Genomic DNA, 22,679 nt, shown 5'->3' with positions numbered 1-22,679 from the left:
TTTCATACTAGGCTCCTACCCGCTTGTCCCTCAATCCAGAAAGGCAGCAATGCAAACCATAAGCTTCAGAATTAGACTTATGCTTGAATCCCTGCTCTGCCACTTACTGGCTGTGTGACCGTGGGTAAGTCACTTTGCTTCTCTGAGCCTCCACCTCCCCATCTGGGGATGGGGACAGCAATACTCATTCCTCACAGGATGGACTCGGGCATTAGAGAGAACAGATATAAGGTTCTCAGCACAGTGCTTGTACATGTTGGCTTGTTATGATCCAAGGGGGGCTGGCTCTCTTTCTCCCGGGGAAAATCAGGGGGCTATCGGAGGAGAGGGACTCCATGTACAGATTCACACCAAGATTGCTTGTATGTTTATTTACAAACGGCAGACATACACACATGTACCTATCACCAGAACATTTCAGGAAATGTGGAGCAGGTAATAGTGCTTCCACACCATCTGCCTCTTCTCCAGGCTCCCTCCTGACTCAGATTGAGTTCTCTAGAAAACGGCTTCTGAAACTTTCTCACTGGGAAGCCTGTGGGTGTGCTGGCTGGGCTCTCACTGCCTCTCATGTTCAAATCCACCTGTCCCATCAGGCTGTGGACAAAGGACTGTGAGCCTTGGTTCAGTCGTTCATTTCCAGGCCAAATTCTGGATACAATTCTTTGGTGGTGACACCTCGGATCATGGCTGAAAGAAAAGAAGGAAGAAGGGATGCACATCCTGAGGAGGAAAGGGGGAGACGGGCCAAAGGCCTGACACCTACCCAGGACCCACTCCTGAACCTTCTTTCTGCTCCCATAGTTGGTTGAGATACCCTCCTGCTATTCTCTCCAGACTTCACAACCATGGGCCCTGCTGGGCCACCCCAAACTAGACTCACTGAACCCTCACCCCACTTTGCAGAGGAGTCAAACAAAGCTCCCCTGGACTCCACACAGAGCAGCTAGAGCCACCTGCTGAAAATGTAAATTTATATTTACACTGTACCTGAGGACTGCTGAAAACCCTCAGTCTTTAGCCTGGCCCATGGGCCATGCCCTGGCCATTTGGTGATGCCATTCCTCCTCCTCCCTCAAAGACTCTTTCTTCCTCCCAAGGGAAGGGATGGCCTCCCAAGAGAAGGGTTTCCTGAGAGGCCTTCCCTGACGACCTTAGCTCATTCCTAACTGCCACCCTGTTTATACCTCAATATTCTTCTCCATCTTTGTTTCTATCATAGCACTTGGCACATTTTATAATTCCTCTGCTTATGTTCCTTTACTCATTGACCACCTCCCTCCCCCCGCAATACCAAAACATAAGTCACATGAGAACAGGGTCCTTTAAGGGTCTGGTTCATTGGAGTGCCCCATGCCGTGCAGTAGCACAGGGCAGGTGCTCAGCAAATATCGCCTGAACAAATGAGAGAAGATAGGCTGCCCTATCCTCTCTCTCCAGGTCCTGTGACCAGAAAGACAGGTCTCAAGCTGGGTTATATCTCACAAGAGTTTATGCCCTTAATCACTAGGCTACAGTCCCCTGGTCTTCCTTTCTCCTCAGGGCCTGATCATCCTCCTTTGTCTGTATCTCCCTCCTTCTGTTGTCTCCTTTCCTTCCCTGGGATCCATTCCCCACTGGAACAGAGAAGCCCTTCCTGCCACAGACTCCTGGATGCTGACAGGCAATTCCACAAGACGTGCTAAACTCCTGCAGTGACCTGGTGGACATCCTGGCCCTGCACCCTGTCCCAAAGAGTCACCAGTTGCTGAACGCTGGAGTGCTCACTGACCTCAGCCAGGTAATGGACTGAGGCTACCCATGCATTTCCTTACTTCCCAAGTGGCCTGTCCTAGCCAGCACAGACACCTTTGTGTGTGTGTCTTGTGTCTTGGCCAAGCCCTCTGAATAGTCAGACTGTGTTCTAGGAGGAACAAAATACTCCTTTAAGTCACAGAGTCACCCTCCTGTGACTTTCTGCCTCTGTGGCAAGTCAGCCATTTGAGGTAAGGGTGGTATCTCCATCAGTCTGAGTAGGGACCTAGAAGACCAGGAACCGTAGCCCTCAATCTAGCAGGTAGAGGAGTTCGTGCTCAAATCTGCCTGGGGCTCTGAAGCAGGCTCCACGTTTAGGGAAAAAACCCTAGGGACTCCTGTAAGAGCTGTACAGCTGCTTCGGGCATTTGAGCAGTGGGCCAGCTGAGAAGGATGGGAAGGCTGGCAAGTTAGAGGGCCCAGGAGCAAAATCCAAACACCTGGGGAAATGGAACCTCCTTCCCTCTGAGCCCTCGCTGGTCCTCTGGGGTCCTGCTGCTCACCTAGTTTGCCTAGCAGCATCTGGCCTATATCCTTGATGTCATTATATTCATGGAGCTGGGAGATGTGGTCCTCCAGTTCATCCACACTGTAGCCTCTGGGGTAAGAGATGGAGAGAAAGAGAGAGAGGGGATCTTTAAGAAAGCTGAGGAGGATCCAAGGTTCAGAGACTAACAAGGCATCTTTTTTTTTTTTTTTTTTTTTTTTTAACAAGGCATCTATTTAACAAATGTTCACTAAGGGCCTACTAGGGGCCAAGACAGACTCTGCCCTCAGGAAGCCTACAGTAGAGCAGGGAATGTGCCTAGCCCCTCACTCCTGGCAAATGTCCCTATGCCCTTGGGGGGCAGCTCCCAGCCACACTGGCACTATGCAACCAAGGGCACAGCTGAGGGATTCACTGATGGGCACATGAGTGGCTAGTCAGATCCCTTCATGTGTGAAATGCACAAAGCTTGCTCAGTCTGTGCCATGTGACTATAGCAAGGGGCATGAGAAAATCCAGAAGTTGTGGAAGAGCCAGCTTCCCCCAGGCACAGAAAAGCCCACCTGTAGAGAATGGAGTCCCACGTGAGTGTGAGCGGGGAGCAGAGGCAGAGAGGGACTGTGAGAGTGATAATCTCTCTGTTCTGACAGCTTTCCACTTCCTAGTTCCCGCTCCTCCCAGGCCTGACCATACCCTATCCAAGATGGATTGCTGAGAGGGGCTGGATATAACAGCAGGGCACCATCCTGGTTTCACGCTAAGCTAGCATGGCTAGGTTTCAGTTACTGGGCTCTGGTCAAAAGCTATCTCGAGCATGTTGAGGAGCCCAGTGAGACTTACTCAGATATTAATTGGGTGATCTCCTTGTCCAGCAGATCCCTCTTCTCCTTCAGTTTCTGAATGTCAAGGCGCAGAGAATCCTTGCTGGCCCCATCAGCCTGGCCAGACTTGGGAGATGGCCGCTGGGTGGCACACAAAGTCATTAGCCAGACGGACCCATTATCCACAATTCAGAACCTACAAGTTTGCCCTCAACAGCCACTCAACCTGCTTCTGCTTGGTGACAGACAGCCCCCACCCACTAATGAGATTACATTTCCCAGCTTCCCTTGGAATTAGATGTAGCCCTCTAAGTTCTGGCAAGGGGAAGTTAATCTGAAATCATGTGTGTAACATCTGGGAGTCATTCTTCCAGGGAGAGGGCATGCTTTTCTCTGGCCTTCCTTCCTCCTTCCTGCTGGCTAGAATGTGGATGTAATGATAGAGCTGAACAGTATCTTGGGTGACAAGGTAGAATCGAAGCTGAAAGTGTGGTGAACCAAGATAGAGGCCTGGGTCCCGGAGGACTATTTAGGTCACCATTATTGGGGGCTTTCTTTCACTCCTGCCCAAGCCCAATCCTAACTAAAGGGCTCACTCTGGCCCCTAATCTGACCCTAGATAATCTACTAGGGTCATGTCTACTTCTCGGATTCTCTTCTCAAGTCTATGATGTCGCTGGGCTTATGATTTTATTGGATAACAAAACCATTCTCTAGGGCTGCAGTTCATCTGCCCTCTTTGTCTCTAGAAGCTACAAGGGCCAGGGCTTGGTACACTGGCTAATCTTTAGGAAATATGTGTTGGATCTGAAGAAGAGGCCAAGGAAGATATGGTTCCTATTCTTAGGGCAGGGTTTGTTAATCAGTGAGTTGACAGTGAATAAGCCCTATCTGCTAGACACTGGCAAAGGCTCCAGGAATTCAACGATGGACAAGACATCAAGCCTGGCCCCTGCCTTCTGGGAACGCATATAAAACACCCAGTAATTATGGTTTTCCTCCAGATATCTTCATTTAAAATTCTACTCACACTTCATCAGGAAGGCCCTCGCTGACCACTCCGTCTAAAATGGTCACTCCTCACTGGCTTACTATTCTTTTGTCCTGATATTTTAAAACATCTATCACCACCTGACATATACATTTCATTGATAATATGTTGTTGGCCTCATGCCACTGGAGTATGAACTCCATGAGGGCAGGGACTGTGTTTTGTTCACTGTGCCCCAACAGTGCCTGGCACACGGGAGGCACTCAATAAAAAGGTGTCCAGTGAATGAATGAATGACAAATAATTAATCAACTAACAACAAGTCTGAAAAGTGCTTTTTAGGTGAAGTACAGTGTGCTAAGGGAGTGTCTAATCGAGCAACTGGACCGAGTCAGAAGTGGGGGTGAGTGAGGCTCCTCTCGGGGATTCTCAACCCGGAAGGATGAGCAGGCATCACCTTGCTAAAAAGCTGCAAGGGAAGTATTCCAGAAGCGCACAGTATATTCAAATGGCAAAGGCACGAGAGCGCACGCGCGTCTGGGGGAATGAGAGTGGTTTTTGTGTGGGGTGGTGGGTGAGGGAGGAGATCAGGGTGCTCCCGGCAAGGAGGAGAGACAGAGCCTACTGGGGGAGCCTGGGGTACCACAGGCAAAGGCCAGGACACTGCTTCTCCTTTGAATCTTGGTGGGCAGGAGGAAAAGAAGGCAGAAGGACTGAGAAATGACCCGGAGTTCCTCAGCAGAACAAGATGTGCTGGGGGAAGACTTGAAGGGGGCTGGGGATGGAGAGGAGGGCTGGGAGCAGCACTGACTTCACACTGCGGAGGGAGAGAAAGGGGTGGGGGTCACAGGCATACTCACAGGGGATTGGAAGGCCCCGCGGCAACTTTGGGAAAGTCCTGGTTGAGTCCTGGAGAGGAATCCGAAGACAAAAGGCTGATTGAACCTAGAGTCAGTCCGCTCTGAGAGGAGAGGGTTACGTGGGGGTGTGGGAGGTAAGGAGTTGGGGAGGGGCAGATACGGTCCGAGATGAGGGCAGGGAGTGTGGGGGGCTAGATGGGGGTCTCTGGAAGTGATCTCTGGGACCAGAGTCTGAGGCCCGGCAATGGGGAGTCAGGAAAGGGACTGTGAAGGGATGCGCTTTCGCCCTGCTATCCGCTCCTCGCCCACCTCCGGAGCCCTGGGGTCCGGGGCCCCCGTGTCGGGGGAGTATGCAGTGCAGAAGGGTCCAGGGCGGGGCGGGAGAGCGGCCCCTCTGGCCCACCAGGTACTCGGAATCTTAGGACGGAGACGGCGACGGCTGGGTGGCTAGATGCGCGCGCAACCTGCAAAGCCAGGTCCCGCCCCCGCCCCGAAGTGGGCGGGGCCAGAGGCTGCGCGCGCAGCTTTCATTGTCACTCCACCCGCTCGCGGCAACCTGACCACGCCCATTCCCCCCCGTTCATCTTTCTCACCAGCCAATAGAATTGGAGCATTGAGGCCACGCCCACCAGCTGCTACCTAGAAACTCTAGGGTCCCTCCCTTTCTGGCTCAGTCGCACACCGGCGCGGTGACTGCCGGAAGTGATGCCGCGGTGGTTGCCGGGATCGCGGTGATGTGGCCACCCCCCTTACCCCTCCCCGTCCCGGGATGTCGGAAGAAACCCGACAGAGCAAATTGGCTGCGGCCAAGAAAAAGGTAAAACGTGCCGGGTCGCGGCTCCCTGACCCAGCCAAAGGCCCCTCGGACGGCCGGGCCGTGGCCAGAATCTTTGCTGCCCCTGAGGCACACGGGGCTAGCCCCGTGACGCCCCTTGGCGCCCCCCACCCCAAGTCGTCTCAGCCAGTCCCGCCCCCCGGCTACCCAGCCCCCGCCCTCGCCCGCCGCCCCCGGTGACTTTGGGCTGGTGACTCCCCGGGCTCCCTGCTCCAGGTTTGGCCCTAGCCTTCTGCCACCCAGAAGCGGAGGACCTGGGCTCTCCAGGCCGGTCCCGGTGTCCAGGGACCTCGGTCCCAGCCCTGCTTTCCCCTCCCCCACCGCGGAGCGGCGACTCGGGCGTTGGTAGGGAGGAGGGGAATGTAGTTACGTCACAATCCCCCTCGGAACTGTCATTAGCGCCAGGAGCCCCGGTGTTTGGTCTTACTACCCAGTCTCCCAGTGTTTTCATACCCTTTCCGGTTTCTCCGGTCGCGGCGCAAATTTCCAGCTTGAAGGGGACTGGGGACTATGGGACCTAGGTGGGAGAGGTTTCAGGAGCCCTTACTCTAGACTGTACCCCATCCTTAAACATTGACTACACCAGTGATCATGGAACATTGATAACACCTTGGTGACAATGGGGAGAGTGTGTTTTCTTTGGTATGGTTTCCTTTTAGGTTTCTACTGTCCAGAAAGACTTTCACATATTAAATCTGAATTCTCTACCTCACATTTTAATTCCTTATGATTCTGGACCAGAGTCCCCCCCCCCCCGCCTCCCCCCCATCAATCAGTGCTCTTTGGAGTGAGATCTGCTTATCCTCTGTGGAACTGATCTCTGGAACCTGAATTTCATAGGTGGGAATCTTCCCCAAATCATCATCTCAACATGGAGTGTTCTGAGGGCCACAGGATAATATAGAACTGAAGCATCAATTGTGCTTGATTCTTTTGAGAAAGAAAAATCCTTTTATAGTAATGTACTAGGGATGACATTTGTGTAGATTTGTAAGATTATGATAGACTTCTCTCTGAAATGGTGCTTGGATTGTCCTCTTTCTGTTAGGTTTCCACATTCACTAGGTGTGTGCCTTTACTGCCTTCTGCCATCAGGATACGTTGATATAAAAGTTTGATAAATACCAATGTGCAGCTTTAACAGATTTGTAGGAAAGGACTCTAAAGTCAGATTACTCAGATGTTATTTTTCCCACCTTTTCCACCTCCACCTCTGGTTTTGCCTTTTGGCACCTGCTGATTTCATGGCATAACCCCAGAACTCGGAGTCAGAAGACTAAGTTTAAATTCCATTATTGCCTAAGTTTAAATTCCATTATTGCCTTTTCTTTTCTTAGTCATGTTATCAGTCTATTTCTGCAGTCACTGAGAATTACAACACCTTGTAGGGCTGTTGGTGGCATTAAGTCAGATGGCGAGTATGGGAGTATATTGTAAACTACAAAGTTGGACATGAATACAGGGGTTTATAGTTCTCATGAGCCCCACTGATTTTCCTTTCTGTAGTTGAGGGAGTATCAGCAGAAGAACAGCCCTGGTGTAGGAGCAAAGAAGAAAAGGAAGATTAAAAATGGCAGTAGCCCTGAGACTACCACTTCCAATGATTGTCACTCTCCTGAGGATGTGAGTACTGGCTGGCCAGGTTCCTGGGGCCAGGGGTGTTTGAGGGGCAGTAGAGGGTGGTGGTTGATACTGTGGAGGAGATGTCAGGTACGGATTTGAATCCTACCTCTCCCTCTGCTGGGAATATGCCCCATCAATAAAGTTGGGGTAATAATGTCTTAACACTGGTGACACTGGAATGAGATGGTTGATTTTTTTTGTTTCTTTTAAGGGTTTATTTATTTGAGAGAGAGCAGGGGGAGGGGCAAAGGAAGAGGGAGAGAGAATCCTCAAGCAGACTCCCTGCTGAGCACGGAGCCTGATGTCTGGCTGGATCCCATGACTCTGAGATCATGACCTGAGCCGGAAGAACTCAGGAGTCGGACACTTAACCAACTAAGCTGTCCAGATGCCCCATTGATGTTGTTTTTATATTAATCCCTTAGGGCCTGGTGTGGGATAAGCATTCAGTCAAGGGTAGTCCTATTTGACATACTGACCTGGTGACTTTCCTCATCCCTGGCTTCAGGGGGGAAGCCAGGCAGTGAGAATAGCCATCTGCCATCACACTGTCCCTATAGGAAGCACCAAAAGAGACCCAGGGTGTAGCAAGGAGACCAAGCATTTGGGTTAGGTGACAGTGAATTTTGAGTCCATCTTTGCCACCAGTTTGCTGGGCGACCTCAGGAAAATCACTTCCTCCCCTGGGCCCAGTTTCCTCTTCTGTAAGATGATATTGTTGGAGCAGATCAGTGTCTTTCAGACTTCTAGCTGGAGCTCCCTTTGTTCAAGCGAACCCTCCATGGAAGTCTGGTTTTTAAAATGGAGTTGCAAGCCTGTCAGATTTGTCCCCAGCACCCGGGTCTGAGGAGAGGGTCTGATGAATGTATTAAAATAACACCTGCATTGGGCTGGTGATCGCGTTCTCGGTCTCGTTCAGGGGACTTTTCCATCTGGGTACATTGATTTCTGCCTCCAGCACGGCAGCAGGTGGCTGTTTGGGAAGGCAGCACAGGCCATGGATTTGTTGCCCTCTCTCTTCTCCAGCATTTCATCTTCCTGAACCCACTTCTTCCTTCCCTGACTCTCTCACCTCTCTCTAAGCCACTCTTCTCTCTCCCCTTGCCCTTGTTTCTCCCTTCTCGCCTCCTGTAGATTCAGGATATTCTGAAGGTGCTGGTGTCCGACCTTAACCGCTCCAATGGGGTAGCGCTCCCCCCATTGGACAAGTGGAAGGTGAGGCAGTGCCGAACCCCCTCTCTGGCTTGCTCTCTCCCAGCTGTGCATGCCCCAAGGCTTCTCTGGTTTGGGGGAATACTTTGCCTCTGGCTTATTTTATGTTGCTGTCATTAACCCTCAGCCTGTTCATGTCTGCTTTTTTTTTCACCTGCTTGGTTGATTGGGTTTTTTTCCTTCCCCCACATCTTTTATCATTTTGAAGAAGATGTGAGACACATCTTGAAGTTTAAAGGTAACTTGGGAAAGCTTCCAGAGCAGGTGTGTGGGATTTGGCTTTTTCTAGCCTTGGGTATGAATACCCAGTGGCGCGTCAGATTTGGATTAAATAAAAGCAAACCTTCACACTTGCCCTTTGGGCACCTGTCCCCCAAAAGATGAATAGACTGCATAGCAGTTTGTCCTTTTTTTGAATTGGATTAGTTCATTTTGGTTGGAGAGTAGGTAGTGTAGGGTTAAGACAAAGGGAGTGTATGTTATAGTTACAAGGACTGAGGTTATTTTTTCAGAGGAATTAACTGGAAAGCATGTGAAGTTAACCAAACATGAGTGACCAGGACATCCCGCCTGCCCCTATTCTCAAAAATCAGTTCAACACTGGGCTGTGTGTTCAATGGGTCCTTGCTAGGAGAGGCAGTTGGCTAGGTGCTCAAGAAAAAGAGGTAAACCAGGTTGAATGCATACTTAGGGAGGCAGAGACCCTGCTGCAAGAAGCAAGGTAAGATGTGGCAACATTCCAGGTGCTTAACTGAGGGTAAGGTTGGTTCTAAATGAACTCGAGACTGATGGGAAGATTAGAGGCGGGTAGCATTCATCCATATGGAGAGTGGGGGAAAGGGAATCCCAGGCAGCCGGAGGGTGGAATGCAGGTAACAGTTTGCATTATGATCTCACAGAGTATCTCCCAGAAAGGCAGGGAGCCTGGGTGGGTTCTCTGGACATGACATTGGTACTTCCTCCTGGGACACTGGCCAGGCCAGGGGCGTAGGGCTGAAACGCAGCCACGTCCAGTTAGAGATGGGCATGGAGAGAGAGCAGGGGACAGAGCCCTGCGTGCTGGTGTTAGAGGCTTTCACTCCCAGGGACTGCTCACGCCTGGGTGATCGGGTCTGTCTAGGTGCTGTGACTGACTCATCGTGTGGGCTCAGAGGAGCTGCTGAGAGGCACAGGGAGGAGGGGAGCCTAGGCCTGGGGCAGTCCTGAAGCTCGTATTTGCGCTGAGTTCTAGGATTCTGTGCCCGCTGCCCGCATCCCTCTATTGTCCTGGAAAGGAAAACCCAGATTACTCTTGTGGGTTTTTTTTTTTTTAATTTATTTATTCATGACAGAGAGAGAGAGAGAGGCAGAGACATAGGCAGAGGGAGAAGCAGGCTCCATGCAGGAAGCCCGATGTGGGACTCGATCCGGGACTCCAGGTTCATGCCCTGGGTGGAAGGTGGTGCTAAACTGCTGAGCCACCCAGGGATCCCATCTCTTGTGGTTTTTAGATCCAATCTTCTATCAGTGATTGTTTCCCACTTAAGTTTTCTGTCCTGGCAATGCTGGCTTGTGGTTGCAGGATCCTGGACAGAGAGCTGATAGCATTTCCAGAAGTGGGGAATCATGAAGAAATAAAAAAAATATTAACAGTACATTTGGAGGAGTGGCGAGTGATTTTTTTAAATACCCCCCTACTTTTGCTGTAAGACCTAAAATTGTGAAATATCTTGGTTGGTCACAAAATCGTCATTATAGATATAGATATATATATTTAAATCTTCAGGTAATCACTTTTTTCTTTTCTGAACGTCATTGTATCTAGTGCTAGGGATCAGGGGGATCTCAAGATGCCAGGAGGCACCCAGAGCTTGCAGGGCCCAGGGCTGGAAGTGCCCTACCTCCCCCAAAGTCTCATGCCTCAGCCAGCTGCTGAGCCTCTGCTCTTATCTAGGATTCTGTTGAACAGGTTGTCAAGACAACGCCAGGTTCCAGGGTCAAAGGTCACAGCATGGACACTAAACATGCAAATTGCTCAGATTCATCCTCAGCTCCCTGGGCTCTGCGGCACTTGCTCTGAGGAGGGCAGCAGATGCGTCCAGAAAGCAGCGAGCCCTGGGCTGAGAGAGAGAGAGACAGACAGACAGGCACACGTGTGGCCTCTTCCTCCCGCTCCTGGCCTCACTGGCCAGGCCTTGGCTCCCTAGTGCTCCCCTCTTCAAACTTGAGCTTATCAGCCATCTTCCCCATCTCTCCACTCATCTTTACTCATCATCAGACATTAGATCTGTAGAGCCAGGTGCTTGGACTGAGTGTGTCAGACCTGAGCCTGGAAGGAGGCTGGGTAGGGCCCTGGTCAAGCAAGTGGGTTCAGGTGGGGAAAAGGGAGCAGTTTCTCTGTGGCTCCTTGTGTCCCATTCCAGGATCGTTCTCCAGGATACCAAGAGTCAGAGGGCAGGCATCTTACCTCTGGTTTCTCAGGTTGGTTCCTGGTTGGTAGGTGTTTTGGAGCTAGGAGGTTGGGGTGTGGGTGTAGTAGCCATGTTTTTCTTTTCACCTGCAGGAGTAGGGTGAGGCTTCTAGTTGGGTAACTTCCTTCCCAGGAAAGGCCTGAATTGAACAAATACAGCCAGGAGTTGGAAGGAGGAGGGGGGAAGGGAAAAGAGAGCAGAGAGGAAGGAGGCAAAGAGTGGAACTGACCACATCTCCTTCAGTACCACCACCCTCTGCCTGGCAGGGGCCCAGGGGGGTGTCACCCTGGCATTCCAGAAGAACAGGGCCTGCCTTCTCCCTGACTGGGCACCCTGTCTTCCACCTGCTGTGGCTGCCACAGGTCAGAGCATGGTACTGTCTCTTGCTGAGCTCTACGGAGAACAAGGCCCTCATGTGTTCATGAGGGAGGTCTTGCAGACCTTGCTTTGAGCTTTGGCCATCCAGAAGGCTGCAGGCGGCCCTCGGCTTGGGTGAGTCATAGCCGCACTCCAGAGTGGCTCCCAGCATGTGTGACTGTCACTCTGACCACAGCAATGCCTGTCCTGCCTGCTCTGCATCCCTGCGTCCATGGCAGCAAGGCACCTTCTTACCTGCATGGCCCCTAACCCCCTGCCTGCTCTGTTCTGTGACAGGCGCCCAAAGACCGCGCCGCTCCTGCTGCACCAACTGTTGATGACACCGTGTCACCTGGCGGTGTCCCTTCCCCCTGTGCTAGTCTCCCTCGTGTCACCAGCATGACATCAAATCAGGTTTGTGCCTCCTCCCCCTTTGCCGCCCCCACTGTATGTTCACCCCCTCCTCTTCCTCAGAGGACTGTACCTGCTTTGGGTCCTCTTCCCATTCTTCAGGTAGCTTGGTTCCTAGAGCAGAGTGCCCTTCTGGAGGACTGAGGTGGGGGAAGCCAAGACCAGGTCTTTCCCTGAAGTTTGGGAAGTTGGCAGGTTATCAGAATGAGCTTGCCTCCCCCTGCCCCTGGGTGGTCTTACCAGCAATTGAGTGACCACCTCATGTGTTTCTTCCTGAACAGAACCATGATGCAGAAAATGGTCCTATCCTCATAGATGATAGCAAGTGAGTATCTCCCATGAGGGCAGTGGTCCCTGGGCCCAGGCGTTGGGGCAGGCCTCTGCCTGAGACCCCCTCTTTCCCGCTGGGCCTCCTGAACCCCTGACTTTCATGTTCATCCCCAGATGTCTGTCCTCTACCGAGAGCCTGCGACAGCTTTCTCAGCAGCTCAATGGTCTTGTGTCCGAGGTACCCCAGAACTTGAAACCCAAAGTGGGAGGGAAATGGGGAGGGAGAATATGACAGAAAGAAACTGAGGCAGAGATTTCCCAAGAGGGAGGGAAGAGCTCAGGAGTAGCCAGCTCACTGGGTAATGTTTGCCTGACTCCTCTCCCCTTTGAAGTCTTCCCTTTGAAGCTCCCCCAGGTAAAGGGGTCCGACCTTGAGGCTGCTTACATCATTTGACCTCTCTGCAGAAAGTGCATAATGAGAGCTGCCCAGGAGGGGATGGATGATGACGGGGGGCTAAGAACCAGGAGGAGTGGTACAAAGGAGGGGTTAGTTAGGCAGAAAAGTTTGCAGCTGATGGGCAGGATGAGGAGTCAGAGGGCTTAGGTACTGGGGCGGGCAGAGTGCGCCTCCATGTGAGCCCTTTCGTGTCTCCTAGTCTTCATCCTACATCAATGGGGAGGGCCTGGCATCTTCTGCTAACATAAAGGATCTAGAGGTAAGTGGCACTAGACCATGGTCTCAGGACCCTGCAGGCCAGCCCCCATCTCCTCCCACAGCGGGGGCTGGGTGCCCCGCTGCCAGCCCAGACAGCCCCCAACCCTAATGACTGCTCTCTCTACCTCTCCCCAACCCTCGTCCAACTCCTCCTCCTCCTCCTCCTCTGCATGCGCCTCAGAGCCGGTACCAAGAGCTATCACTAGCCCTGGACTCCAGCAATCTAACAAACAAACAACTCAGTAGCAAGATAGAGGAATTGGTAAGAGTCCAGTGGGGTCCCCTGATTCCACACTGCCAATCTGGGGCTCCAGTTTTTCCCTGGGGCTCTGAAGAAAGGGGCTGGGGGACCCTGGTGCTAAGGGAGAATGGGGTGTCGGGGGGTTTGAGTCTCAGGTGGAGGGACCCCAGAGCATGCGGCATGGCTCTCTGTGGCTGCCTTCTTTGCCTCCTTCTGTTCTCCGGACACCCCTGCTTGAGTCCTTTCCATACTTGCCCCAGGGCTGTAGCCTCTGGAGGAAGCACTGGCTTGGCTGGTGTGCTCCTGCCCTGACCCAACCCCTAATTTGCTCCATCTTTGAACTTGGATGAGTCACCTTTCCTCTCTGGGCTTCAGTCTCCTGAGGAGGTAGAATTAGAGGTGTCCAAGGTCCCCTTTAGCTCAGAGAATCAGGTCCTTCTCATTCCTGTATCCCTGCTATTAAGAACAGAACCTGGCCTGTGGGTACTTAGGCCCAGGGTGCTCAGTAAATACTTGTTGAATGAAAGCACCCTTCCAAATCACGAGTTACCAGAAGGGTAGTCTCTTGCTTCTCAACTCCTGTTTCTGGAGGTTTATCCCTGTCCTTTCACAAGGACTCTCATCTGTGTAGCTGTGAGCAAAACTACCCAAGACCCAAAGTCTTTTCTTGGGAGCTTGAGGAGACTCTTATCAGTTCGTGTCCACATGAAGTTTCCCCTTTGAAACCCATTCCTGGCCCCTGCCCATCCCTCAGTCTTGGTGTGCAGAGGGCAGTGAAAGGGAATAGACCGAGTTACCTCTCTTTGGCTCTCCCCACAGAAACAACAGAACCAGGAAACTCTGGATCAACTGGAAAAAGTAACATGATATCTTTTGTCTGCTGATTATGTGGCAGAGGCGTTTGGGGAGGATTCAGATGTAGAGGCCCATTCTCATCTTGGTCTGCTCCCAGCCTGGAGGAATAAAAGGCCCCCTTGTGTCCCCCACCCCTTCCCTACCCCTGCCCTCCTCCCACTACCTGCCACCACGCCCCCCTCCCCCCCAGTCTGGCCACATTGTTGGGCCTATCCTGCTCCACTGATGGCATATTTTGGGATCACGTCCTTTGCTGTTTCATCTCTGCCCCCTTCCAGTCAAGGATGTTGTGTCCTCCTTCCTGCAGGAGAAGAAGGAGTTTGAACAGAAGCTTGCAAAGGAGCAGGGGTCTCTAAGGGAGCAGCTGCAGGTGTGTGGAGCTGGGATCTCCCTCCTGCCCCCAGGAAATGCTTCCATCCCCTCTCTTCAGCACCCCTTTACCTTCTTTCCCAAAGGTTCACATTCAGACCATAGGGATTCTGGTGTCTGAGAAGACCGAATTACAGACAGCCCTGGTCCACACACAGCAGGCAGCCAGGCAGAAAGCAGGTGGGAGTCTAGACATCCTCCCACCCCATAGCCTGGCACGTTGGCAGGCCTTTGGTGGGATTCCTTCCTGGGCTCCTCTTTGAACTCTGTCATTCCAGGAGAGTCTGAAGATCTTGCTAGTCGCCTGCAGTCTTCCCGCCAGCGTGTCAGTGAGCTGGAGCGCACATTGTCTGCTGTCTCCACACAGCAGAAGCAGGTGGACAGGGTGAGCCCAGCTTCTGACCCACCTGGCTGGAGGTGCAGCTTCCCCGACAGGGGAAGGGGAAAGGTCCCTTCCACACGGTGGAGTGTCTTCCTGCCCACAAGGCAGCATGGGCTGTTTCTTGCTGCTTTAAAGTTTTGAGGTGGTTAGAAGCAACCAGGGCTGAGCTGACTGTCTTGGGGGACTTAGCAGTTGGGGCTGCTTTCTGGACTGAGCACTGAATGTAGAGTCCAGATCCTGAGAGACAGCCCTGCCCCCTTCACTGGCTGTGGGTCTTGGCTGAGTACAGAACAGTCTTTTTCGTATGTTACCATTTGTATAGGAAGGGAAGTATGTGTGTAATACAAGGTGTGTGAAAGGAATTATAAAAACCCAGGGAGAGGAACAGATCACCTCTGTACAGTCTGAGTGGTGGGCCGTATGAACAGATCATTCAAAAAAGGGACAGAGGATCACAATGCAAATTTAATTCCACTCCTTATCCCTGCTTCCCCAACCCAGGGAGAAAATGTAGGTGAAGAATCAGACGGACTGGATGTTTAATTCTAGCTTTCCGATGGGGATTTTAGGCAAACGACTGAATCTGTGATATTCTGTGTTGTTCACCTGTAAAAACAGACACAATCGTGCCTACCCCATGTGGTGGTCGCAAAGCTTGAATGTGATTGTTAGCATGGCAGCTGCTGACATGCTCTGTGAAGGGTCAGGAGTGTTCTGACGCTACTAGTAGTTGATAGCAGTGCCACTGTCTGGGCCTCTGCTGGCCAGCTCTGAATCTCTCCCACCCTTACCGAGTTCTAGTCCACGGCACATGACAACTTGGGCTTGGACATGGCTTTGAACAAAGTGTCAAGTGTGGCTAGGGTGGGTGAAGAAGTGTGGCTGCATCTTCTGCTGCCCAGCCCATGCCTGACCCTGCCTTTCTGTATCTGCAGCACAACAAGGACTTAACCAAAGAGCGAGACACCCTCAAGCTGGAGTTATATAAGAACAAGTAGGACAGCGGGGCTGGCAAGTGGGAGGGCTACAGGGGAAGGGGGGCACCGCATACGGCTTAGAACACGCACAGAGCTGGACTCCAGGCCCAGCTGTGCCGCCAGCACAGGCTGTGGCCTTGGGCCTCGCGGGTCTTCTCTCTGGCCTGCTCGTTGGGCTTCATGTTCCCCGGGGGCCCCTTCCGACCGTTCTGTGGCCCCGTGGCAAGTGTGGTGGGTTGATCACCAGAGTACTCCTTTCTGTTCTGTACTCATACCTACCTTTGCTCTCTCTGGCCATAGCAAAAACAATGAGGACCTGAAGCAGCAGAACTCAGAACTGGAGGAGAAGCTTCAGGTGATGGTGAGAGAGAAGGCAGCCATGCAGCTCGGGATGGAGGAGCTGCAAAAGAAGCTGGAGATGTCGGAGCTCCTGCTGCAGCAGGTGAGGCCGAAGCCCCAGGGAGTCTGGGTCCCATCTGTCTGGGGCCGTGGTCTCCCGGGATTGTGATGGCCAGCCGTTAGCCAGAAGCTGGAATATTTGGGTCCTTGTTCTGGCCCTGCTATAGAATCCTGCTGCAGATGTTGATCAAAATCTACAAATTGGAGCCCTGTGCAGCAATGTGGACTCAGAATCTCAGGGATGGGGCTTTTTAAATTTTTGTTTTTTAAAGCATCTTGGTTGCAAACCATTGTTCTACAGTTGACAGTCACAAGGCTAGCCCATGAGTCCCCATCTGCTTCCTCTTGGAGGTGGGGCCACCAGGTCATCAGGGTACCTGGGCCAAAGAGCTCCCCTCCATCAGTGTTTATTCACACAGCGATAATCTGCCTTCAGGTCACTTCCTTCAGTGGGGTTCTTCCCTCCCAATCAACACAGGAAAAATTTCATCTCTTTCCTGAGACCTTTAGATACTCGGAGGGGGTGTGTTTGTAGATTCCTTGGCCCTCCCTCAGGTTTTCCCAAGCTCCACAGCCCCAGCTGTTTCTCACATGGTCTGTCACCCTCCTGACGGCTTTTTTTCCTGCATGGGACCAATTGGTTAAGGCTCCTCTTCTGGTCAATCCCCCCAGAGTGAAACATGAGTCTCCAAATTTGGTCTGTCCTGGGCAGCAGGTAGGGCTCTCTACCCATCTCCCTCACCATCTCCCCATCCATTCAGCAGGTGTTGACTGAACATGGCCTCCGCCTGTTCCTAGGCTGGGTAGTCTAACAAATAGCCTGGTAGAGAGAGGAAGTGAGGGCTTGAGGTTGCTCTGAAGTTAATGGACACCCGCACTCTGGGACCTGACCACCCCATTTCTGGGACCAGGGCCAGTTTGTAGCCACCCTCACTATAGCCAGTAAAGAACCTGGAAGAGAATACACACCAGGTTGGCAGGACTGGGAGCTAGAGGAGCACTTACAATGAGTATTTAGTTAACAGAAAGCCTGTGGACCCAATACTAACGTAATGTAAAGGTAGAGATCTGTATCAATGCCAAATTGTACGTTATCCCAGCTCAGATCCTTTTGGGGTGGGGTGCATTACTGCAACAGCCTGGGCTCCCCACATCTAACCTTCTCCTTTTCCATTCTCCAGTTTTCTAGTCAATCCAAAAGCCCTGACAGCAGCCAGGAGTTACACCAGGCCCTGGAAGAGCGGACACAGCTGGAGGCCCACGTCGGGGAGGTGAGGCCTTGCAGAGAGCAGGGGGTGTGGAAGGATGGCCCTAGGTGCTTAGAAGCTGGTTAGGCCCAGCAGCAGCCCCTGCTAACATCTGTGCCCCTTTTTGTAGCTGAGAGATTTACTAAAGCAACTGCAGCTGGAGAGAGACCAGTATGCAGAGACTCTGAAGGAGGAGAATGCCATTTGGCAGCAGAAGATGCAGCAGATGTCTGAACAGGTGAGATGTGACCTTCAGCGCCCCCACCTTAGGCTGCTTGATCTTTCTGGACATCAGTAAAAGGGGAATCCTATCACTTGGTATGCAGCCAGAGGTGGCTGTGCAATTTTTATAGGTGGGAATAGAGAGGGCAATGGTCTTACTTCCCCCCACCCATGTACCCATCCCCCCTGTGATTTGGGCAGATGCACAGATTGAGGGAAGAGAAGGAGCACAGCATGAGTCAGGTGCAGGAGTTGGAGGCCAACTTGGCTGAACTGAAGAACCAGATAGGTAAGCTGAGGCAGGAGGATCTGGGAGCAGGATTGGTGCCAGAGGGCTGGTGAGGATGCCTTCAAATGCCCTAAGGATGTGGGTGGATGGAAGGGGACTGTGGCCCAGGGAAAGAGGTCCGTACTAGGAGTTGGCCAGGTTGGGCAGTGTGCCCGCTGGCAACCACTCCGAATTGTCCTGAGCATAAAAATATTAAAAACTCTTTTCAAAAGTGTCTTGAAAGAGTGCATATCCCCTGAGGGTGAGGGATTGTGAGCCAGGAAGCCAAGGTTTGGGGCGAGGAGGCCCAGTTAGGAGCTGTGGATCAAGAAGAGGGCTTTTTTGAAGGCACAGAGGTGAGAGGCCCCTAGCGTGTGTCCCCCTCCCCCTGCTCCCCACAGTGGTGCCCCCAGCCCAGGAGCCCCCAGCCAGGCCCTTGGAGGAGGAGCAGCAGCGGCTGCACGCCGAGACTGAACAACTACAGAAGGAGCTGGAGAGCCTGGCCGAGCAGGTGCAGGCCCAAGTGAAAGACAACGAAGGTTTGAGTCGCCTGAACCGGGAGCAGGAGCAGCGGCTGCTGGAGCTGGAGCGGGCAGCCGAGTGCTGGGGGGAGCAGGCAGAGGAACGCAAGCAGATTCTGGAGAGCATGCAGAGCGATCGCACCACCATCAGCCGTGCGCTCTCCCAGAACCGCGAGCTCAAGGAGCAGCTGGTTGAGCTGCAGAACGGCTTCGTCAAGCTGGTGTGTAGCCCTTCTCCTCCTAGCCAAGTCTTTTGGTGCTGGGCAAGACAGTTAACCCCTCTAGGCCTTTGTCTCCCCACGTGTAAATGGGGGAAGGGTGTATGCACCCAATGTGAAAATGGTGCCCTTGAAGGCACCCTGTGAGCCGGAGAGCCCTGCTGAGATGAGTGGGGCAGAGGTGGTGAGGACACCTGCCTCCACTCTTCCCTGCACTGTGGGAGGTAGACTCCATGTTCTGGGGTGGCCACTGACTCCTCTTCTCTCTCCAGTCCAACGAGAACATGGAGATTACTACCGCACTGCAGTCGGAGCAGCATGTCAAGAAGGAGCTGGCCAAGAAGCTGGGCCAGCTGCAGGAGAAGCTGGGAGAGCTAAAGGAGATGGTAACTTACCCCCCACACCAGCTGAGGAAGCCTGGAGGACAAACCTACCTGCTCGGAGGGTGGGAGGTTGCCCAGGATGGTGCAGCTTCAGCCTGTGGGGGGACACCTGACTCCAGAGTCCTTCCAATCCTGCCTGTGGTGCAGGCCCCTTGTCACTCCCAGCTGTCTGACTCTACAGAGTGGGTATCCCTGGGCTGAAGGTCCTCGTCCTGGCTAGAGATCTCAGGCCCCTAACGAGGTCAAGAGATGGTGCACCTCGGGTGGCTTCTCAGATTCAGCCCTGGATGCTACCCCCAGCTCCACCAGTCACTAGTCGCTTCTCATCTCTCAGCCTCAGGTGTCCTCAGAGATATTAGCATTTTGCTCACAGAGGTGTCAAGGATTATTATTTTTTAAGATTTTACTTATTCATGAGAGACACAGAGAGAGAGAGAGGCAGAGACACAGGCAGAGGGAGAAGTAGGCTCCATGCAGGAAGCCCGATGTGGGACTCGATCCTGAGTCTCCAGGATCAGGCCCCGGGCTGAAGGGGCCGCTAAACCGCTGAGCCACCCGGGCTGCCCAGGTGTCAAGAATTAAATGAGAAGCATGCCTGTAGTGTGAGGCATTCAGGGCGCACTCAGATGTCCATGGGCGCACTTTGCTTTTCCACTAAAGTGAAAATAGAAGGTGGTCATGAGGCATGAGGAAGGGTAAGGGAAGTGTGGGTCCCTGGATATAGGGGCAGTCACTGAAGTCCTAGAGCGAGGAAGCCAGGGGCCTGGGCGGGCCGCAGAGCCTCCCGCTTTCCTCTCAGCATGGGTGCCAGCCTTAGTCCCTGGGTCTTCCCACAGGTGGAGCTGAAGAGCCAGGAGGCTCAGAATCTACAGCAGCAGCGGGACCAGTACATGAGCCACCTGCAGCAGTATATGGCCGCCTACCAGCAGCTGGCTTCCGACAAGGAGCTGCTGCACAAGCAGGTGCTGCTGCAGACTCAGCTCATGGACCGGCTGCAGCATGAGGAAGTTCAGGGCAAGGTGGCGGCCGAGAAAGCCCTCCAAGAGTTACAGGAGACCCAGGTGAAGGGAGTTCGAGTACTGGGCCCCGAGGGGAGGGCCTGCTACCCGCATCCCTTCTCACTCTTTCCTGGTCCCTCAGGGACGCCTGGAATCTGCCACCCAGCAGAACCAGCAGCTCCAGGCCCAGCTGAGCCTCATGGCTATGCCTGGGGAAGGTGAGTAGGAGAGTGTCCAGGGGAAGAGGACAGAGCCCGAGGAGGAGGGGTGACTTTGAGCAGCACAGAATCAAGTGTGACGGGACCTGTAGGACAGTGAATTCTTCTCTGGGGATGCACTGGCCCCAAGCTTTGTTCCCTGGCCCGCTTTACCTCCCCTGTTGGGTTGTCTGAGGACCCTCCATCTGCCCTGACAGGAGATGGATTGGACAGTGAGGAGAAGGAAGAGGAGGCTGCCCAGCCAAAGCTGAGCATGCCAGAGAACCTGGAGAGCCGAGAGGCCGTGGTGAGCAGACCCCCGCTGCCCCTTCCTCGTCCCACCTTCCCGCTTCCCTCTGTGGTAACCCCCTCCCAGGGGCACCCTCCTTTCTTCTTGGTTCCCTCCCTCAACCTCTCTCAACCCTCAAACCCATGGGACCCAGCGGTCAGCCTCGGCACCATCCTTGAAGCGCAGATGTGCCCACGAAGGCCAGGAGAGGAGGAGCTTCTCTCTGCCTTCCTGCCACCTGGTCACCCTGAGTATCCCCCACAAGAGCACACACACATGTCTCACCTGCAGGTGGCATTTTTTAACTCGGCCTTAGCCAGTGCTGAGGAGGAGCAGGCACGGCTGCGCGGGCAGCTGAAGAAGCAGAAGCTGCGCTGCCAGCGTCTGGCTCACCTGGTGGCCCCAGGCCAGCAGGTGCAGGAGGAGGCCGCAGCCCCCAGTGGTGACAGTGTGCCTGGGGAGACCCACCAGGCCCTTCAGGTGGCCATGGACAAGCTGCAGGTGAGCCAATCGCTGGCCAGCCCTGGAAGGGTGGGGCCACCAGGGCGGGCTGCCTGACCCTGACCCTGCTGCTCTGGCCACAGGGCCGCTTCCTGGAGCTCATGCAGGAGAAAGTGGAGCTGAAGGAGCGGGTGGAGGAGCTGGAGCATTGCTGCATCCAGCTTTCTGGAGAGACAGACACTATTGGTGAGTGGGAGGGCCAGCACCCGGGGGTGGGGGGAGCCCTGTGATGGGTCCAAGAGCCTGAGCGGCAGCCCGTGTACCCACAGGAGAATACATCGCCCTGTACCAGAATCAGAGGGCAGTGCTGAAGGAACGGCACCGGGAGAAGGAGGAGTACATTAGCCGTCTGGCTCAAGACAAAGAAAACATGAAGGTAGGGGCCCTGAGCATCGCTGGGAGTGGTACAGGGCAGGGGTGGAACTCGGGGGTGCTCAGCACCTCTCCTTCCAGATGAAGCTGCTGGAGCTACAGAAACTGGTGCTATGCCTAGTGAGCGAGCGCAATGAACGGCAGGGCAAGCTCCTGGCAGCTGCCCAGGACCCCGCAGCAGAGCCTGCTACAGCACCCCCAGCCCAAGAGCTTGGTGCTGCCAATGGCCAGGGTGGTGAGTAGAGCCCTCAGGGTGGGTGGGGCGGGGAGAGCTCGCACAGCACTCAGAGCCCTGTTTCTTTCTCTCTCCCTGACCCACAAAGATCTTCGAGAGGTGAGCCTGGCTGACAATGATAATGTGGCACCTCCTCAGGGAGAGGCCCTACCAGGCCACAGTGCCCCTGAGAACCCCACTGCACAGCAGATCATGCAGCTTCTGCAGGAGATGCAGAATCCCCAGCCATACCTAGGTTTAAGCAAGAATCCCTGCGTCCCCTTCTTCTACCGGGCTGATGACAATGACGAGGTGAAGATCCTGGTGATCTAAGAGCCTGACACCAGCAAGCAAAACCTGGAGAAGTGGGGCCGGGGGCTCTGCTCCCACCCTGTCCCTGCCACCCTATCATTCCTTCCCAGTTACCCTTTTATCCCTAAAATAGCAAGATAAGACCCCTGAGAGGGGTGTGAAAAGCCTCCTAATTGGGGGAGACAAATAGGTGCAGACCTCTTGCCACCTTGGCAAGGGCTGTGTCTTTATCTGGACTACTCATCGTTCCAGAAAAACAAAGAGCCAGAGGCTCAATAAAAACATAGTTTATTTAGAGGGCTCCCTTTCTTGGGGGGCAGGGGCTCCCTGGTGGCCTCCTCACCCCCACCAAGCAGTCCTTCAGAGGGGCTCAGGCATCCTCTATTCAGAGGCACTTTGGGGAACAAGTGCTCCCCCTGTCCAGCTCAATGACTGGGCAGCACTCTCCCAGGCCTTAGGACAGTTGGGGCTAACCCAGGCCAGGCAAAGGCATAAGCTGGTGGGGGGGGGGGCTCCCTCCCCAGTGTATATACTGTACCTGTGTAACATTTTGTATATTCTGGGGATAGGGCAGCCCCCTGTATCATAGCAGAGGTTGGAACTGGCAAATGGGGAGGAAGTTCTATTAAATATTTGGGGATGAGGAAACTTATTTATTGATAGCATAGGACAGAGGAAGGAGGCGGGGACGGGGTTCCGCCCAGGTGACTCACAACTTCTGTTTGCTTTTTATTTCGGAATAAATGGATTTAGCCATACTGTTTAGCCTTGTGTGTGCCTGTTTCCAGTCACTGGCCCCTAGGTCCTGGAGTCTGCACTGTGGGCATTGAACAGGGAGCAGATTCTGCCAGCAGAGGGCAGACTTCTGGATTGTGCAAAGCCCCAGTG

The 22,679-nt window shown here is 53.5% G+C and overlaps 2 protein-coding genes and 1 long non-coding RNA gene across 4 annotated transcripts; 1 reads left to right on the top strand and 2 right to left on the bottom strand.

Annotated features, from left to right (window-relative positions):
- Nucleotides 1-344: 344 nt before the first annotated feature.
- SWI5 (SWI5 homologous recombination repair protein) lies at nt 345-5,480 on the bottom strand (the record flags this gene model as incomplete). Its single annotated transcript, XM_072778140.1, has 5 exons — nt 345-690; nt 2,298-2,392; nt 3,122-3,243; nt 4,954-5,002; nt 5,263-5,480. Coding segments are annotated over 5 exons (549 nt in total), but the record flags the coding sequence as incomplete, so codon positions are not given.
- Nucleotides 5,481-5,611: 131 nt separating this feature from the next.
- GOLGA2 (golgin A2) lies at nt 5,612-22,549 on the top strand. Of its 2 annotated transcripts, XM_072778105.1 has the most exons (27): nt 5,612-5,770; nt 7,295-7,411; nt 8,546-8,626; nt 11,728-11,844; nt 12,123-12,166; nt 12,286-12,349; nt 12,768-12,827; nt 13,008-13,088; nt 13,887-13,925; nt 14,230-14,292; nt 14,378-14,471; nt 14,570-14,676; nt 15,609-15,667; nt 15,951-16,092; nt 17,231-17,320; nt 17,427-17,534; nt 17,720-17,807; nt 18,188-18,528; nt 18,798-18,911; nt 19,745-19,969; nt 20,049-20,124; nt 20,322-20,410; nt 20,684-20,893; nt 20,977-21,079; nt 21,163-21,269; nt 21,347-21,500; nt 21,589-22,549. In XM_072778105.1, exons 1-27 carry the CDS (start codon nt 5,723-5,725, stop codon nt 21,810-21,812), a joined length of 3,045 nt encoding a protein of 1,014 aa, XP_072634206.1. In that variant the 5' UTR covers nt 5,612-5,722; the 3' UTR covers nt 21,813-22,549. The 2 variants fall into 2 exon arrangements, with proteins under 2 accessions (XP_072634206.1, XP_072634207.1); XM_072778106.1 differs by lacking the exon at nt 8,546-8,626.
- On the bottom strand, nt 9,922-14,062 carry LOC140605803 (uncharacterized). Its single transcript, XR_012008349.1, has 5 exons — nt 13,865-14,062; nt 11,915-12,014; nt 11,070-11,212; nt 10,504-10,722; nt 9,922-10,200 (listed from the first exon to the last, which is right to left on the bottom strand). It is a non-coding gene; the product is annotated as an uncharacterized lncRNA (long non-coding RNA).
- Nucleotides 22,550-22,679: the final 130 nt, after the last annotated feature.

Source organism: Canis lupus, chromosome 16 (genome assembly GCF_048164855.1).
Source record: "Canis lupus baileyi chromosome 16, mCanLup2.hap1, whole genome shotgun sequence".
NCBI lineage: Eukaryota > Metazoa > Chordata > Mammalia > Carnivora > Canidae > Canis > Canis lupus.
Note: the sequence above shows the minus strand (reverse complement) of the source record. Positions and strands in the feature narration are given on the sequence as shown.